The sequence below is a fragment of the Hyaena hyaena genome, unplaced genomic scaffold (genome assembly GCF_003009895.1).
Source record: "Hyaena hyaena isolate Hyena2069 unplaced genomic scaffold, ASM300989v1 scaffold_67, whole genome shotgun sequence".
Lineage (NCBI taxonomy): Eukaryota > Metazoa > Chordata > Mammalia > Carnivora > Hyaenidae > Hyaena > Hyaena hyaena.
The window spans coordinates 1,807,325-1,825,418 of NW_024080699.1; the positions used below are offsets into that span (position 1 = coordinate 1,807,325).

The 18,094-nt window shown below is 42.7% G+C and overlaps 1 protein-coding gene across 1 annotated transcript in view; it reads left to right on the top strand.

Moving 5' to 3' along the window:
- Positions 1-18,094, top strand: part of TDP1 (tyrosyl-DNA phosphodiesterase 1) — an 89,755-nt gene that overhangs the window by 18,948 nt on the left and 52,713 nt on the right. The window contains exons 8-14 of the mRNA XM_039232551.1: positions 40-132; positions 3,607-3,765; positions 4,228-4,306; positions 6,077-6,262; positions 6,874-6,922; positions 9,186-9,252; positions 10,607-10,714. Coding sequence (XP_039088482.1) covers positions 40-132; positions 3,607-3,765; positions 4,228-4,306; positions 6,077-6,262; positions 6,874-6,922; positions 9,186-9,252; positions 10,607-10,714 — 741 coding nt within the window. The remainder of the gene's footprint in view (positions 1-39; positions 133-3,606; positions 3,766-4,227; positions 4,307-6,076; positions 6,263-6,873; positions 6,923-9,185; positions 9,253-10,606; positions 10,715-18,094) is intronic.

The window sequence follows — 18,094 nt, forward strand, 5'->3', positions numbered from 1 at the left end:
AAGTAGTGTTAATGCCTTTGTTCTCTTCTGTTTTTAAAGGAAGATGATGTTCCTGCTGTATGAAGAAGGCCTCCGGGTCGTCATACACACCTCCAACCTCATCCGTGCTGACTGGCACCAGAAGACTCAGGGGTTTGTGGGCTTTTGTTTACCTCACGGCAGTGGTTGTGGTGGCATCGTGTTACTCTTTTCTTCTATTGATTGTGTTTAAAAAAAAAAAAAAAAAAACTGCATGTATGGCATAAAAGAGCCCTACACAGAAATGGTACTTTACTCCCTCCCCCAGCTCCACTCTCTTGACGTAATGGGTGTTAACAGTTTGGTACATACACATCCGTGATGAATATGTATGTAAACGTACATTTAAATGGGATTATACACCCAGCAGCCAAGCACATGAAGCGAGCATATGCAAAGGATCTGAGGCAGGATGGGGTATAAAATGAAAGGTCTGAACCCATTGTTTTTCTGGTGAGACCCGTCAGTAACTTTCTTGGTCTCCACTTAACCCTTACAACCCACTTAGACTCTTGCTTGCCTTTTCCTAAATGGTATTGAAGGGAAACTTCATGGTTCATCAGATGCTAAAAACTTCCCATCATCCACTTATTTTTCCACACAAGAAAGCTAAATTGATCTTCGAGCCTTTGGTGTGTTCATATAGTTGTGAATCTCCAAGAGGAAAACTGACTTTTTGTTGTTGTTGGGTTTTGTTTCTGGTTTTGGTGCTAACTCTGTCCTTGGCACACTCAGGCTAGATCTAGCCCTCGAGATCTAGCTTGGTGGTTTTGTTCTGCTTTAGTAACTTGCTCAAATCAGCTTTTGACTATTCTCCCTCTTGGTAAACTCTTGATTCTGGCTGGCTTTGATTTCCATTCGTTTAAGTCAGTTCGTGCATCCTGCTTTCTCTCAGGTTGGAAGAAAGTCGAGCATTCTTCTGGTCCCTTCTGGGGTCTACATGTCCTCCACTGCCCTCTTCTGCCTTCTCTTCCTCCCTGTCACCACCCAGGCTGGGCTAGAGTGCTTACAGGACCTTATAGCCTCCATCCTGTGGGCTTGCTTCAGCCCCAGAGCCGCGTAGAACGACAGTACCCCTCCCCTCCCTTCCTTGCCTTCAAGTTGGGAAGGCAGGCTTGTCCCCGAGCCCGACATCTCTAGCTCTCTCTCTTCACTCCCTCTCCCCACCATGGCAAGTGGCTTAGAGTCGCATCGCCAGTGCCTGATAGTTCTCCTGTAAACAAGTTCTAGTTTTTGAGTGTTCCATTTAAAATATGCTTCTCCAAATGCAGTGAATTCCAACTCGTTCAGGATGGAAGGCATCTCCATGGTCTGTAAGTCTCAATTACACAACTTGATCCACTGAGTTTCAGGTCACCTATGCTTTTGCCACTCCTAGAGTTTCTTAGCTGCTGGGTTGGGTCTTTGAACCCATGAGTCATATGGAGTTGATATATCAAGTTGGCACTTAGTCTTATGTGGCTCCAATAATCCCACCTGTGGCCTCCAGCTTTTTGTGGAGGGGCTTGAGCCATGTTCTGTAGGTCTCTCTTGGGTGGCTGCTGTGGAGCAATGGATTAAGGGTAAGGAGTCGGATATTCAGGTTTTTTTCCTTTATTTAAAAATTGGGGGGGGGGGGCTCCTTGGTGGCTAAGTCAGTTGAGCATCTGATTTTGGCTCAGGTCGTGATCCCACAGTTTGTGGGTTCGAGCCCCATTTCAAGCTTTGTGCTGTCAGCTCAGAGCCTGGAGCCTGCTTTGGACTCTGTGTCTCCCTCTCTCCAAAAATAGACCTTAAAGACAAGAAAATTTTCTATAAAAAAAATAATTTTTTTTTCATTTAACTCTTTAAATTGACCTGGTAATAGCTTCACATTGTTTAAAACTTAAAGTACCAAGGGTATGAACTCTTCCAACTTCCCTGTGCCTGCCACCCCTGAGTAGGGTACTGTTCTCTCACGTTTAGTCTAGATTCTGGTCTCAAACTTGCATTTTTGTGTTGTGGGTTGTAACTTGTGTAAGATGTTTAAAAGCAGTCCTTTTGTGTAATCTTCGCGGTGGTTCTACTCATTACACTCGGCAGATCCTTTTCTGGTGAACAGGTGTTCCGGCCATCCTTTCAGCTTCTGCTCAATCTGCCTGTTAATTTCTCATGTTTAAAATTATTTGGCCCGTAATAATTTCACATCTTAGTTGGTAAAGTGCTAAAAACACCTCGCATCTCAGTATCCTGGTTTAGTAAGTTGTCATCTGTCAAGTTCCTCATTCCACCAGACACGGCTGAGAATGAGCCACTAATGTGGGAAGAGCCCAGTAGCTTGTGGGCTCTGAATTGCTCTTTGTGATGGAGAGACTTCTTCCTCCAGCCCAGTGTGCTCATTATATACGGCGCTCCCGGAAGTCCATGGGCTGGCCCCAGAACCTGGGCTACAGTCCTTGTCACACATGGTACCCCTTGTACCAGGGGTCTCCTTGAGGTGGGAAGGGAAGGTATGACCTCCTACCCTGCTAGAAACATGGACAGAGTTCAGAAGACGTGCAGCCAGGGTCCTTGTGGTTCTGGGTGCTTCCTGCCCTGGTGGCCTGCGTCTCGGTCTCGCCAGTCTCCTTCGAGTGTCCCCAGGTGAAAGGACTTGGACAGTTTCTCTTTGGGCTTAATGGGATAATACATGGGATTAAATATGGCTCAGTGGGATAGCTGCTGGAGGGAAAAAGATCCTCAGTACTGGTGTGAGCCCGACATTGGTCATGACCTCAAGTGTGAGGCACATGTGTCCTGTGAGGCAGGACTGCTAACCTGGTTTTGCAGTTGAAACTGAGCGCAAGAAGTTTGAAGCCATACTTGTCTGTGATCTGTCCTGGAGCACTTCATAGAAGGGTGGGGTTTAGACCTGCTTTTCCCACTTGGGGGTGTAATATAAAAGTTTGGGAGAAGGGCATGGTTTTCCTTTGAAGAGAATGGATGAAAGAGATCTTTAATATTTTGTTAGAGGATTTGAAAGTCTGAGGTTAGTGTAAATGTATCATTAAACGTGGTGTCACTCCTTCCACACACCAGAAAAGTACAGGATATGAAGATATCTCCCAACAGCTATAGCATCTACATCGTGAAAAAAAATTTACTTACTGAAAATGGATTTGTATATGCCTTTTTCTTAGTATAGATGACTTTTTTCCATTTGGCCAAAGAGCTACATTGGTGTAGCCTGCTGGGCTTACTGCGTGTGGCACAGATTTGCTGTAGCAATTAGGAGAAGAGCTGTTACCTGGTGCCACCAGGCCTTAGCAATATGGAGTTGGAGTTGGGGGTAAAGAAGAATGGCGTGGTAAAAACATAGAGCGAGTGTTCAGTTGTGAAAGGTAGGCTGAGGCCAAATTTTCTGGGTCCTAAATTCATGGAAAGGGTGTTAAATGTAGAAGCATTCTGAATACAATGGAATCATTGTAGTGGTGCGATGAGATCTATGCTTCCTGATTCCTAAGATCCATCGACTCACCATGTGGACGCAGCTGATGAGATTCGCCTCCTCCTTAGGGTGAATGTGCAGTCAGCACACAGATATCATTGTGATCAGTTGAATTCCTGACTGTTAATGTTTTTCTATTCCAGAATATGGTTGAGCCCCTTATACCCACGAGTTGTCCATGGATCTGGAGAATCAACAACACATTTTAAAGCTGATCTTATCAGTTACTTGATGGCTTATAATGCTCCTTCTCTCAAGGAGTGGATAGATGTTATCCACGAGCATGATCTCTCTGAAACCAAGTATGTATTTTTAGCAATTTGGGATTCTTAAAGTAGGTTAATACCTTGAGAGCCACACGGTGCCTGTACTGCAGGGGCCTTAGAGGTAGAATGGTATTTGTCTGTCCTTCATAATACTAGGAGAGCAGATTTTCTCCCTAACTGTATCTCCTAGATCTGAGGCACTAAAGTGGAAGCCGGTAAATCTTCCTGCTCACCGTCAGCCTCTCTCTGGAGTACTCTTAAAGTTACTGATTTCTTTGCCTGGTGCCTTAAGCCATGTGAGTGGTACGCCATGATTCGATGTGCTTGAAAATCAGTTTGATATGTTACTATTCTAAGGCATCTGAAGAAAATAGGTGGTCTTTCAGAATCATGTAATTTCATGATTACATTAGTTTCACGTCTATTTTGTGATTTGGGTGGCGAGGGGGCACAAATCCCATCGCTCTGTTCTATAATTTGTATTTTATATCCTTTTAGTGTTTATCTTATTGGATCGACCCCAGGACGCTTTCAAGGAAGTCAGAAAGATAATTGGGGACATTTTAGGCTTAGGAAGGTAACAGAATTTTTGCTATTTTAACGTGTTGTTCTTTTAACTTACATTTTTCATTTATAATTGTTTGTTTTGATGGCAGCTTCATAATAACACAATTCTGGGTGAACTTGATCAGTTGATTATAGTTCTCAGTGATTATTTGCTCCTTGGTTATTTGCCTCTTTTAGAAGTGTAGACAGCTCTAAATGGCAAAAGTAAAAGGACTTTGTTAGTTTTTATATTTCTTAAAGAGACTTATTTGTTCGGCTATTGTAGTTTTGGATTGTTTTCAGCATGTAAAGGATTTTTAACATGCAAATTCAACCAAGAACAGAAAAATACTGTTGACTAAAGACTACAACTGTGCTAGAATGTATTTTATTAACCAGTGCCTGTAAGAGTTACTGCAAAAGTGACATTTGCTGCTGGTACAAAAATGAGCAAAGAAAAGTCTTTACTAAAATAAAACCACAAGCAAGTAAGATTAAGGTGTTCTTCATCTCTGTTTAGGAGACATAGTACTGACATTAATAAACTTGAAGTGGCTTTCTTAAAAGCTTCATCTTTTTCTATGAACTGATTGTCGTGTAAGAATTACCCTTGGTTAATGAAACGTTTTAAATTTGCTTTTTTGAAATGAGACCACAGCTCCAAGCAGGCGAGGTCTTGAAGCCAACATCTTCCCGTCTTGACCTAGAGAAGGCATTAGAGCATACAAAGTGCATAGCTAAGTCCGTAGATTCCCATACCTGGGTTCTAATCCTCACCTATTTACAAGTCCATTGACCCACCTGTCCTCTGTAAAATGGGTTAAATATCACAGAATTGCACAAGGATTAGATAGAGAACGCAAGGCTCATGTTGAATGTTTGCGGCACTGGTTAGTGGTTACCAGTGTGTGGACTGTCTTGTACGTGTTGTCTAGGATCAGTCTTCCTGGAAGATAAAGAACGTCTTTGAGTCTTGAGACCATTACTCACAAGCTCATGTTATATCACAGCTGCCTTCCTGGGAAGACGGGAATGAACAGACCTCTCTCCCACTGACCTATAAATAGAAGCACAGAGACACGTCCAGGGCAGTGTAGCCAGTGAGTGGCTGAGCACCAGAACAGAAACTGGCCCTTGTAGCTTTCCACTTAGGCCTGTTGTTTACGCCATGCATCAGGGTGGACATTGAGACTGAGGCTTTTCGGCAAGTGTGTTTATAATGCCTAAGCTGTGTTAAAGAAAATAGTGCATGTTAAACTAATCAGAATATTAGCTTCATTTTTCTTCAGCCTCTAGGTAGTAGATACTCAGTACATGTTTAAGTAGTTAAAATTTCCAGATACCTTTTTTTTTCCAGATATCTTTGAACTGTTTCTGTAGCTTTCAGATCACGCACCTGCAGTGCTTAATATGTAAACATATTTTTTATAGCATCATCATGGGGATCTCAAGTGTTAAATCTCTTTCAAATGATAGGAGTCAAAATATCCAATAGCTTGTATATTTTAGGTACTATTTCAAGGCAAGATCCCATTTCATATGGCAGGCCAGTGATTTATGTGACATTTCTGCATTTTTCTTTTTTTAAAAAAAATGGTTTTGCTTTAATAAAATCAAGGAATTTTGGAAGATTACTTCTATCCACCTACTCCATTAAAATATTTTTAGTATCAGAAGAATATTTTCCAAAGAAGAAGTGTGAGGATGAAATTGATCTCTAATACTCTCAGCATTTTTCTGTTGATTGTGCTCCAGGGACAGAAAGCTGTGTTCTGAGTTGTTAGAGCTTTTCTATTAACAGCTTCTGAAAGAGCATGCCTCGTCCGTACCTAAAGGAGAGTCTTGGCCGATAGTAGGTCAGTTTTCAAGTATTGGCTCTTTGGGAGCTGACGAGTCAAAATGGTTGTGCTCGGAGTTTAAAGAAAGCTTGGTGACCCAGGGGAAGGAAAGCAGGACCCCAGGGAAAGGTGCTGCTCCACTTCATCTGGTGAGTGTTCTTCCTGCTTCAGTAGGGGTGTGTGTGTGTGCGTGTGTGTGTGTGCGCACGCGCGCGCGTGCTCTAACCGTGGTGCAGGAGAATCCATCCTCCTCCTCATACAGATTTTCTTCAATGATTCTGGGATAGAAGCGGCAGGACCTTAGCACCATCACAGGGTATCAGGTGCCCCTGATGTCGTCTGGTGCAGGGAGTGGGCTGCTTTATTCAGAGCTCCTTTTTAGCCACAGATGAGCCTATGACTTTTCATTCCTTCAGGTTTTCAAGCAAAAAAAAAAAAAAAAAAAAAAGTTAATAAAGCATTGCCAACAGAATTATGAGCATTGGAGACTTTTGAATACCTAGTTTTGCACTGAGCTCTGTGTTGGGCATTTTTGAGGGGAAAAAGACTCAAATCCAAGTGCAGTTTTTTCCGTCGAATATGTATACTTCCTGTAGTTCACTAGAAGTTCAATTTTTTCATAAAGTGAAACTTTTAAAGGGTTCAAAGTGTGTAAAAGAAATATTTCTAATGGAGACTTTCATGTTATTAGAAACATGTCTTTTAAGAAAGATTCTTTGGCGTACATTATGAATTTGTTTTGTTTTTCCTTTGTTTTTAGATCTATCCTTCTGTGGAAAACGTGCGGACCAGCTTGGAAGGCTATCCCGGTAATTGTTGGAAACAGGCTGAGTTGAAATTTTTGTTTTCTATTTCATAAATGCCCTGGTAAACTTTTGAAAACAATAAAAATGCCATTCTCCTGGAGGAAAGTACTGATAAATTTAGAGAATATTTTCTCTGAACTGGCTAAGAATCATAGAAATGGGTAATGCTAAGCACTCATATGTTCCAAACACGCTACCATGCAGTTGGGCGGTTTGGGTAGGTTATTTCATCCTCACAGTAACTCTGAGTACTCGCTGTTCTCGTTTCTACAATAAGGTGGTCACTTCTGTCAACAGTGGGGAGCTCGTCCAGACAAACGTCCAGATAAAACCACCTTTCCCTGCTGCGTCCTGCCTTTCCAGAGAAATTCTAACATGCTTTTCTCTGATCTCTCTCTCTCTCTCTCTCTCTCCATATATCCTCCCTGCTTGTGTCTGTGGCTCTGTGTTTCTTTCAGTTTTGAATCCCAGATACAGATGTATTTAAGGTCCAAAACTTCTGCTTAATCCTGGGATGAACCTTTGTTGTCACATAGTTGATCTTTGCACTTCATCTGTAAATGCCTGGATGATTTTGTAGGCCACTTCCGGTCTTCTTTGCTATTTCCCTTATGCAGTGCTAGACACGGAACTTGTATTTGGATTCCAAAAGCCCCTCAGATAGCACATTTGGGAGGTAATAACCAAAAACCCAAGCAGTGTTTGCCCCTGGAAAAAGGAAATCTGATTGGCATTTGCTTGTGGCTGGAACCAGAATGCACGGAATTAAGTTAATTTGGTCATTTGTTGCTTGTCAAATTAGATGTGACTCTCCCAGGGGTGCCTGGGTGGCTCAGTCGGTTAAGCGTCTGACTTCGGCTCAGGTCATGATCACCTGGTTCGTGAGTTCGAGCCCAGCATCGGGCTCTGTGCTGAACGTTTGCTCAGAGCCTGGAGCCTGCTTCCGATTCTTGTGTCTCCTCTCATGGTCCCTCCTCCCCTCACACTCTCTCTCAAAAATAAATATTTAAAAAAAAATTGTTTAAATAAGATAAAAAAAAAAAAGATGTGACTCTTTCAGAAAAATCTTGGTAAGGTTTGAAATGTATCAGCCCATTTGTTGCTGCGTAATGGCTAAGCCAAAATTATTACAACAGGACTCAAGGATCTGGTGATGTGTTGATTGGTTTGTCTTATCCTTTCTTAACTTATAATACATTGGATCCATTCAGAATGTGCTTTTTAATGGGAAAGAACATGGTATTTTCAATAAAGCTATTTCATAACTGGTCCTGAATAGGTTTTTAGTTTTGTGCAGTAGAGGAGTCAACATGCCTTTTTTGAGGAGTTGGGAGAAATTTAAAGCAATCTTTGGAATATAGATTACTTTTGGGGAAGTTCCAATATGAGTTTGGAAATTCCGTGGATCTACAGTGGAATTTTCTACCTTTAAAACATGAACAAAAATAGTCTACTTATTGTGTTTCCACATCGAGCTGTATCTTTTTTGTTGTTTATTTTGAGGCGGAGTGAACAATGGGGGGGAGGAGGGAGAGGGCATGCACGCTCATCCCAAGCAGGCTCCACACTGTCAGCATGGAGCCTGACATGTAGGGCTCGAACTCCTGAACCGGGAGATCATGACCTGAGCCGAAACCAAGAGTCAGAAGCTTAACTGATGAACCACCCAGGTGCCCCTGGAACTGTATCTTTATTTTCTATGCAAGAATATGGCTTTAGGATTCCTTTTTTAAAAACTTGACTGTTCACTGAAGTGTAAGAATGTTTAATTAAAAACTCTGCTTAGAAAGAGTGGAGTGTAAAAGGTGAAGGAAATAGGAAGAGCGTGTCTCTCCTCTTAATCTACCCCCCCATCCCCCCACCCCCAAACAGCTGTTCTGTTCTTGGGCCCAAAGGGAGATGCTCCAGACCAGGGTGGGGCCAAGGATTTCTCCCCGTCATGAGGACTACAGGCTAGGCCAGGATTCTTTATAGAGTTTTCCTAACGCTTCAGATCTATGCTGTTAGACATGTTAAATTACTACCCCCGAGTAATTAAATAACACCTTTTTCTTTTCAGATCGTAAACATTTACATGTATTCCTAAGAAAGGAAACCCCACTGAGGGAACATACCTAATAAAAGTATAGACCTTTTCTTTCCAAGTACTGCTTCATAAAATGAAGTAGGAGGTGGTTTTTGTCCCCCTGCCGCTGTATTTACTATAGATTCTTAATGAAGGATACTCAAGTTATTTTCTGTAATATTTATTGTTTTCTTTTAACAGCTGGCGGCTCTCTTCCCTATAGCATTCAGACAGCTGAAAAACAGAATTGGCTCCATTCCTATTTTCAGTAAGTAATTGGTTTAGAATGCTGCTATTGCTTCTTTAGGAATAAGAATGTTTTTTATGTCAGTCTTATGTTTTAAAAAAGAACCTTACATAATATAGCTGTGTTTTTTCCATCTACGTATGTTAGTGATAGAAATACTTTAAGCAAGATTTTGAATATTATTTGGAATAGGTTTTTAATACCAAAGAGTAAAATTGATCTCTGCAAAGATTCTATTTAAATACTGGCACTCAAAGAATAAAGATGTTGGGTAGTTTAGAATTTATGTAAGTAGTATTTTTTTAAAAAAGTTGAGTTTGATTGTCACAGTGGTACATGAGTTACAGGTGTAGAACGCAGTGACTCAGCAGCATTGTAGGTCGCATTTCCAGGATGGAATTCTTCTGTGGGAACACGCATGTGCCGTGGCTGCAGCTTGCTGAGGGGGGAACCACACTGCTCTCTCCAGGATGTGGGCTGGTATTGGGTTTGGTCAGCGGTTGAGTGGGCAGGTGAAGGGACGGTCTTCCGTCACCTTCTTGTCTCCGGGGTGCACATTCTACATGCTCTGGGCCCATCCAGGCTCCCGCTTGCCCCAACGGGTGTTAGTTACACCACACCGCACGGCTGGAAACGGGCAGAGTGTCTCGGCAGCTCACAGCCTAATGCGTTGTGTCCTTGTGGGTCCCATGGGAGGTTATCCCTACGCAGGATGTGCCTTTGTATTGAATTTTTTTCACTATTCATTCAGGTGAATTTAATGATCAAGAGAACAGTCTATCTAAACCCAGTTCTGGTCTCACACTCTTCTCACGGGGAACCATCCTCTTTAAATCTGTAAGCAGAGATGGTTACCTCATGACGTAGGTCCTTTTTTCCTCACACAGAACCTCAGTCCTGCTGTAGCTGACAGTTAGAAACCAAATTCAGATATGCGCACGGCAGCCTTGGGCTCCAGTGTTTCTGAGTTATCCTCCCACTTTTCAGCATTGCTTTAATATCCTATTGGCTTTTTTCCCATTTTGTACTTTAGTTCCAAAAGCTCGTACTGAGCCCATACTTCGTAATGCACTGTGGGAGCAGGACTCCTGCTTTGGAGTTGCTCAGTCCACAGACCAGACGTTCAGATAGGCGGTTGAAATCACAACAGAAGAAAAGTATGTGTGTATGCGAGTCTTAACGAGAAAGCTGTATACCAAAAGCTCACAGTATTTTTTTCTGTTCTCTACACAGAATTTTAAAAAATACCACAGGTTCTGTCACAGAACTGTGTACCCAATTTTTAGATTATAAGATTCTGCTTTTTGTTAAGTTTCCTATTATTATGATTATAATGGATTTGTGTTTTCTTACTGTGTTGTTTTCCTGTCACTAGCAAATGGTCGGCTGAGACATCTGGCCGCAGCAATGCTATGCCACATATTAAAACCTATATGAGACTCTCTCCAGACTTCAATCAGATTGTCTGGTTCCTTGTCACAAGGTGAGGAGGCCTTATATTCTTGATGGGAAGAATTTTTAAAATGTGTTTGTAACTCTTGCTGTGAATATTAATAGGTTTCCATTAGGTTTCCAAAAGGTGGTATGTAAATGGTTAGTTTTCAAAGGGTGTGTCTGTCTTCTGAGCCTTAAGAGGCTTGTGACCCTTTGTAAAGCTTGTAATCATTACCTGATTTTAGGAGTCTTTATACTTTTAATCTTTGCACAAAATTTGTGATCTCGTTTTTTTTTAATACTTCAATAGTAGAAATTAGGCAAGTTAACAATTGGGGTAAATACAGAAAAAAAATGTGGTAAAAGTATCCCTTAGTGACTTTTCTCTTAGAAAACTGACACTTGACCAATCCAGTCTCTTTAGTGTGTATTTTTAAAAATTTTTTAAAACATCTTTATTAAGATATAATTAATAGGGGCGCCTGGGTGGCTTAGTCGGTTAAGCGTCCGACTTTCGCTTAGGTCATGATCTCGCGGTTCGTGGGTTCGAGCCCCGCATCGGGCTCTGTGTTGACTGCCAGCTCGGAGTCTGGAGCCTGTTTCAGTCTGTGACTCCCTCTCTCTCTGACCCTCCCCTGCTCATGCTGTCTCTCTCTCTCTCTCCTAGAAATAAAACATTAAAAAATTAAAAAAAAAAAAGATATAATTAATATACCTTAAGATTCACCTATTTAAATTCTTCAGTCTAATGAGTTGGTATATTCTTAGGATTGTGCAATCATCACCATAATCTAATTTCACAATTTGCATTACCCCCTATAAGAAACTCATTAAGCTTTTTTTTGTATTCATTTTTATAGTAGGGTAGATTGCTGTGTTCTCAGAAAAAGGAAACTAGACTAGAACTTTAGTTCCTGACTCCTAGTCTGACTGAAGGCCATTAAGGCATCTCTTAATGATTTAATGACCCAATGATGTCAATTCTAATAATTATGGTATCACTGAGTAGAATGATTTCTTTAATGAACAGACTTTGAAGCAAAAGTTTAAAAATACTAATGAACAAACTTTAAACAAAAGAGCCAGTTAGAAGCAAAACCAAGTTTCTTTCCTTAGTTTGCCAAAATTAGTGGTTATCCTGGCTCAGGATCAGGAATGGTGACCTGAAATGTGTCGGTGGCATACATTAGATGGCAAGAGTGGGCCTCTGGATGGTTTGTGAGGCACCATAGCATAATGGAAATTTGACTCCTAAAAACTTAAGATGCTTTTCTGTCATATACTAGCTCTATGAACTTGAAATTTTATTTAATCTGAGTCCATTTCCTAGTCTATAAAATGGGAAAAGTAATGGGTGCCTGTTGGGGTTGTTAGAGTTAAATGAGATGCTAGAGGCTCAGTACATATGACCTATGAGACCCTAGGACATGATAGCCGTGATTATGCTTGTACAGGTTTCACCATCAAGACTGAAGGACGGCCAGTGGGATTGGTCTGCATTTCTTTGCTGTGGGTCTTTAAAGAAGCTTCTTTTTTTCTTAAACCTTTTGAATGTTTGTTTTTGAGAGAGAGCATGTGAGTGGGGCAGAGGCAGAGAGAGAGAGAGACATACAGAATCCAGAGCAGGCTCCAGGCTCTGAACTGTCAGCACAGAGCCCAACGTGGAGCTTGAACTTCTGAACCAGATCATCACCTGAGCTAAAGTCCAATGCTTAACCAGCTGAGCCACTGAGGTTCCCCTAAAGAGAAACTGTATCTTCTGAAGAAGGTAGGTTTCTTGATGGGAAGCCTGGGTGGCTCAGTTGGTTAAGCGTCTGACTCTTGATCTCAGCTCATGATCTTGCAGTCCGTGAGTTTGAGCCCCACATCAGGCTCTGTGCTGACAATGTGGAGCCTGCTTGACATTCTGTGTCTCCTCCTCTCTGTCCCTTTACTGCTTGTGCTCTTTCTCTCAAAAAAACTAAAAAATTTTTTAAAAAGTAATAGTTTTCTTGGGCATGAAGACCTAAATTAGAGATTTCCTGGGTAGAAAAGTCATTGCCTGAGACAGATAGTGCTAGGGAGAACAGAGATCTTAAATGTATGTGTCCTCTCTTTGGGCAAGTTCATTCCCCATTTGCCTTGGTGAGTATGAGATTGTTATTAATCCCCTCCCCATTTCTATTTGACGTAACACCCTTAAAGCTAAACTATTCAAATATGCCTCAGTTAAGAGAAGTTATCAATAGCTACCCAGCCTTCTACAAAGCTAACCAATAAAATTTGGATATATTATGGATCCTTGAACATGATCCAAAGAAATTAGATCTCGAAAGAGATCACATTTCAGTGTCAGCTCACCTGTTCAGTAATTGTCTTTTAAGCTAAGTTATTAAGTTGCAAGTAGTAAAAAGAAACCATGTTAAGTCCTAATATGAAAAGCCTGGCTTTTCCTATCCTGGTGCTGTGACTGTCACTTCCTGCATACCAGGTGAGGAATTGGTGAGGCTAGAAGAAATCTCTACCTGCTTCCATTTCTAACATGCTGCCACTGGAAATATTCCAGAGTAGTGAGCCATCGCTCATCCCAAGGGCTACTTTATCATACGGCTCTTGTTTTGTTTTGTGTGGAATACCTTAAAGGACTCAACAGTCTTCTCCATCTGGTCTGACAGAATTGTCTGATGGTGTGATTGCATCCCAGGGCTCGATTCATTATAATACTTAGTACTAGTCAAGGTTCTACCTGAAGTCACACCACTTTGAAGGTTGAATTGAATTGGAAGGCTATACTTCCAACTTCAGTTAAAATCTTACCTGATTTTCCTGCATATAGGAAAAGATAGAGAAACGTATACATTATTTGGTACAAGTATTCTGGTCTAGCATCGTCATGTTATCCTGCTGGGAAACCTGGTGCCTAGAGAAATCCTTCCAAGGGCTTACAGCTCTGCTTTTATCCACAAAGAAGGAGTGACCAGAAGTGTTTTTTGTTCTTTCCTCCATTGGTTAAATGTTGCCTCCAAGATGTGAGTGGATAGGAGTCCTTTGTGTAAGAGTTCTCCCTGTGGGCCTTTGAGGTTAGCTTGAGATGGAAATCCTGGTGCTGGGAATCCTTGGATAAAGAAGAGGAGATGATGTTTGAAGAGCTGGCCTTCCTGTGAAAATGGAAAGGTTGAGTCCAGAAAAAGCAGGGACAATCCTCTTACACTTCGGTGTTGGTCAGGGTTCTCCAAAGAAACAGAACTAGCAAGTGAGAAACACACAGATTTACTGTAAGGAACTGACCTGTGATTGATTGTGGGCGCTCAAAAATCCAAAACCTGTAGGGCAGGCCCACAGCCTGGTGTAGCTGTTGCAGTCGCGAGTGTCTACTTCATTGGAAAAGTTGAATTTACTGTCTGTCTGGGGATTCTGTTTCCTCAGAGTGGAGTTAAAAGATGGATGTGCTTCACTAAAGTTGGGTGTTTATCAATCCGGTGTTAAGGGTATGAAGGGAGGTTGAGATTAACACTGAATAACCCTTTCTAAAGGCACAGTTTTTGTAGTTGAGTTTAATGATGGCATTCGTTCAGCTCTGGGAATAGAACACACATGACCCATGCCACGCGGGAGCTGCAGAAAGAGATGGGACTCGAGTTGGACGCTGGTTTACCTGTGTACCAGTCTGGTGGAAGCATCCTTAGAAGTGTATTATTCTGGGGGGCAGGGGGGGGTGGGGAGCGGCACACCTGTGTGGCTCAGTTGGTTAAGCATCCAGCTGAAGCTCAGATCATGATCTCACAGTTCATTAGTTCAAGCCCTATATCTGGCCATGCGCTGACAGCTCAGAGCTTGGAGCTTGCTTCGTATTCTGTGTCTCCCTCTCTCTCTGTCCCTCCCCTGCTTGCGTGCACTCATGTGCTCTCCCCTCCCAAAAATAAGTGTTTAAAAATAACAGTGAGGGTGGGGTCGGGGTGGGACAGAGACCAGCTAAAGGTAAGGCAGTGGTATTTCAGGTGGGCCCAGAAGTATGCCTGAGAGAAAGCCAGGTGGATTGGAAGGGGAATCTGAACAGAGGAAGGGGTGCAAAGGCCGTGGAGCTGGAAAAGTGCATGCGGATTTCCGGGCAGATCTGAGGGGGTCTGCAGCTGGGTGCACGAGGACGCGCACCTCCGGAATGGATTTTCTCAAGCTATGGCACCGTATGTTCTTACGTTTCAATTCACAGTTGATGCTTTCTGGACTTACTGAATATTTGTTGGTGGTTTTGTATTCTGTGAATGTATGCTTTCGTATTGATTGGATATTACTAAATTCTAACTTGGAAGTTAATTTGTTAAGAATTTGAAATTTGTCATGGATTTGTGGCTTCTAATTTTGTTCAGGAATACCTAGGCTAAATACTGTCCATTTACCAAAAAGTATAAAGAATAATTACAACAACTGTTTGGTGATATTAATATACCAGACCCTGTTCTAAGCACTTTTCGTGTTCGTTTAATTTTCACAACTGCTCCATGTGGAGCATGGAGAAAGTGGTGAGGTAGGCTGCCATGGTCCCCCAGTAGTTACCTGGTGGAAGCAAGATTTGAACCCAAGACATTGGACTGCACAGCTGGCACTCTTCATCTCAACCTTCTGATATGTCTCATTAATGGTGGGAGTGTGCCTGTGTTCTGTTTTTGACTAGTTAAGTCAAAAACTGCATCACACTTTGTGGTATTGAAAAATAATAATAAAACCACCTGGCATGCCAGTATTAAAAGCTGTCTGAGAGGCACTGGAAGTCATTTAGAAAAAACTCGGAGCCCACTCACAGCCCTTCTGCTGTGTAAGGAAAGGTATAGATCCCACAATATGAGTCACCTCTGCCCGGAACGCACTTTGTTTTTTCTTGGTTTGCTGTCTTATCTCGAAGCCAGGACTTCCCCAACTGAGCTCTCCATCGTCAAGAAGGATCTTTCTTTCCCAGCTTCCCTCTTGGCCATGGCGGCACGCGCCCACTCCTTTGTCCTCAGGCTTACCGCCCCGTCATCACCTTGCTGTTTCTGCTTCGGCGCACTCTGCAGCAATTACTGAGGCCCTTCCTCCTGTGGGTGCTGGGTGCTCAGGATGAAAACCTCGGGTTTAGGCAGCGCCTTTAAGGTGCTTTTCTCAGATAACAGAAGCTAGACACAGAAATAATTAAAATAGGAAGAGATCGGTTCTGTGCTTGAGGTAGGCATGTGATTGCTTTGTATAGGACTGTCAAAGCCTATTCATCCTTAAAATGTCTCAGACTTGGGCCTCCTGGGTGGCTCAGTTGGTTAAGGTTCTGACTTCAGCTCAGGTCATGGTCTCACAGTGAGTTCAAGCCCCGCATTGGGCTCTGTGCTGGCAGCTCAAGCCTGGAGCCTGCTTCGGATTCTGTGTTTCCCTTTTTCTTTTCCCCTCCCCTGCTTGTTTCTCTCTCTCTCTCTCTCTCTCTCTCTCTCTCTCTCTCTCTCAAAAATAAACATTTTTTAAAAAATGTCTCAGACTTTATTTTTCTGGTCCCTGAAACTACCAGGTCAGAGACCATGTGGACTGTGAAGTGATGGCCTGTCCGCCGTCCCATCACATGAATGGTCTGCTTCTCAGGCCACCTTTCCTTTCCTAGTTGTCAGTGACCGTGCATCTTTCAGAAACATGAATTTTCTTCCTTGTCCCGTGCTGAGCTTACCCCCCACACACACACACTTCCTATATGCTTAAGTCCAGAGTCCTCCTTGGCACTCAGACTCTAACCATAGCATTTTCACCTCCTTTTCCTGTACTCCCCCTTATGAACTACCCGAAGCAACTGACCTGGCCACTGTGCCCGTATAATCAGCCTGCCATCAGTGCTCTCGCGTTCCCTTTGTCCTTTCTGTCTGCCTTTCCAGTTGCTACCCGTCTCCTAAGAATTATGCTCAAACGGGCACCTTGGTGGCTTAGTAGGTTATCGAACTCTTGATTTCATCTCTGGTCCTGACTTCTGGGTTGTGAGTCCAAGCCCACATCAGGTTCTCTGCTGACAATGTGAAGCCTGCTTGGGATTCTTTCTCTCCTCTCTGCTCTTCTCTTTCCCTATTTTTCTCAAAAATAAATATTCAAAAAAAATTGTGTTCAGGCCTGGTTTCCTTTTCTTGGGCCCTCTGCCAGCCTCTTGCTGACTTCTCCAACTCCTTAGAGGATTTATGCAGGTCCTGCCATTGGAGTTTGTAGCTCCTACATCATTGTCTTGTGTCCTCTTGTGGAGAAGAATGACCGTGAGCTTTGATGTTGTCAAATTGTACTGGGTGTTCATGTCTACTATTGAGCAAATCTTGCCTCAAACAAGCTTCTTAACTTCATTGGGACTCAGATCTCTTACTTGCATGACAGCCATGTGGATGAAGAGTGATACTCTGTGAGCTGACCCACAGGCTAAAGAAAGTCTCTACAGTTCTAAGTTAACTGTGATGAATTGGCCAGGTATAATGAAAGACTATAAGTGCAAGTAAAATACAAGCGCAAGAGTTCCTAGTGACAGTCTAGTGTGACCACTGTGTATTGCTTCCTCAGCCATTAGGCTGAGAGCATTTTTATCAAACACCTCCTTGTATGCATATCATCTGTTGCCCCTTCGAGACACTGTGTTCCAGGCAGGGCCGTCTCTCTGTCCCCACTTCATGTTTGCTCACTTCACTGCCTCTAATGTTGATCATTTGCCTAACACATGCTGCCCCTCCACTCTCGAAGAATCCTAATTGTTTTCTTAAAGGTCCCGATTAAAATAGATCATCTAAGGAATCTCTGGCACTGCTTGTAACAATAGTACCCCTGCTTTGAAGTCCCTTGGAAATAGCCTCCCTGTTCAGTTTGTGTGCCAGTGCTGTGAACTGGTTACTGGGACAGAGTAAGATCAAGTGTGTGGATCTGGGACCAAATCATCCTCTTGAGTAGCCTGTAATATTCAACATGCATTTCTTGAGTGCCATTGGTATGCCAGGCAGAGAGGACTCGGGTGATATTGCATGGCTTCCATTTCTTCAAGAAATCGGAGTTCTGGGTAACCAGAATTAAAGGGACACAGGCATTGCACTCAAAGACACTAGTAAAACCCTTAAGCTTGAGACCCTATGTTTTCATTAAATGCTTGAAAGCAAGAAAGATGTGCCCAGGAAAACCAGCTTCATACTGCTGCCCAGTGTCAGGCACTGTATATACCACGTGGAACAAGCGACCAAGAACCTATCCTGACAGCTTTAGTTTTAGCTAGTGTGGGGTAGGAGAGGCAGAGTGTATGCAAAGGAGTTAGCCTGAAACCTCCCACAAGGATTAGAAACAAAAGAGGTGTGGATGTTGGAGCATGTCTGGAGGGGTCAAAGAAGGCCTTCTTCAGGAAGTAACGTTTGTGCCTACTTCCCTCAGTTATGGAGTGTATGGGATGTTGGAGTGTCCAGTGTGGCTAGGCACAGGCTATGCC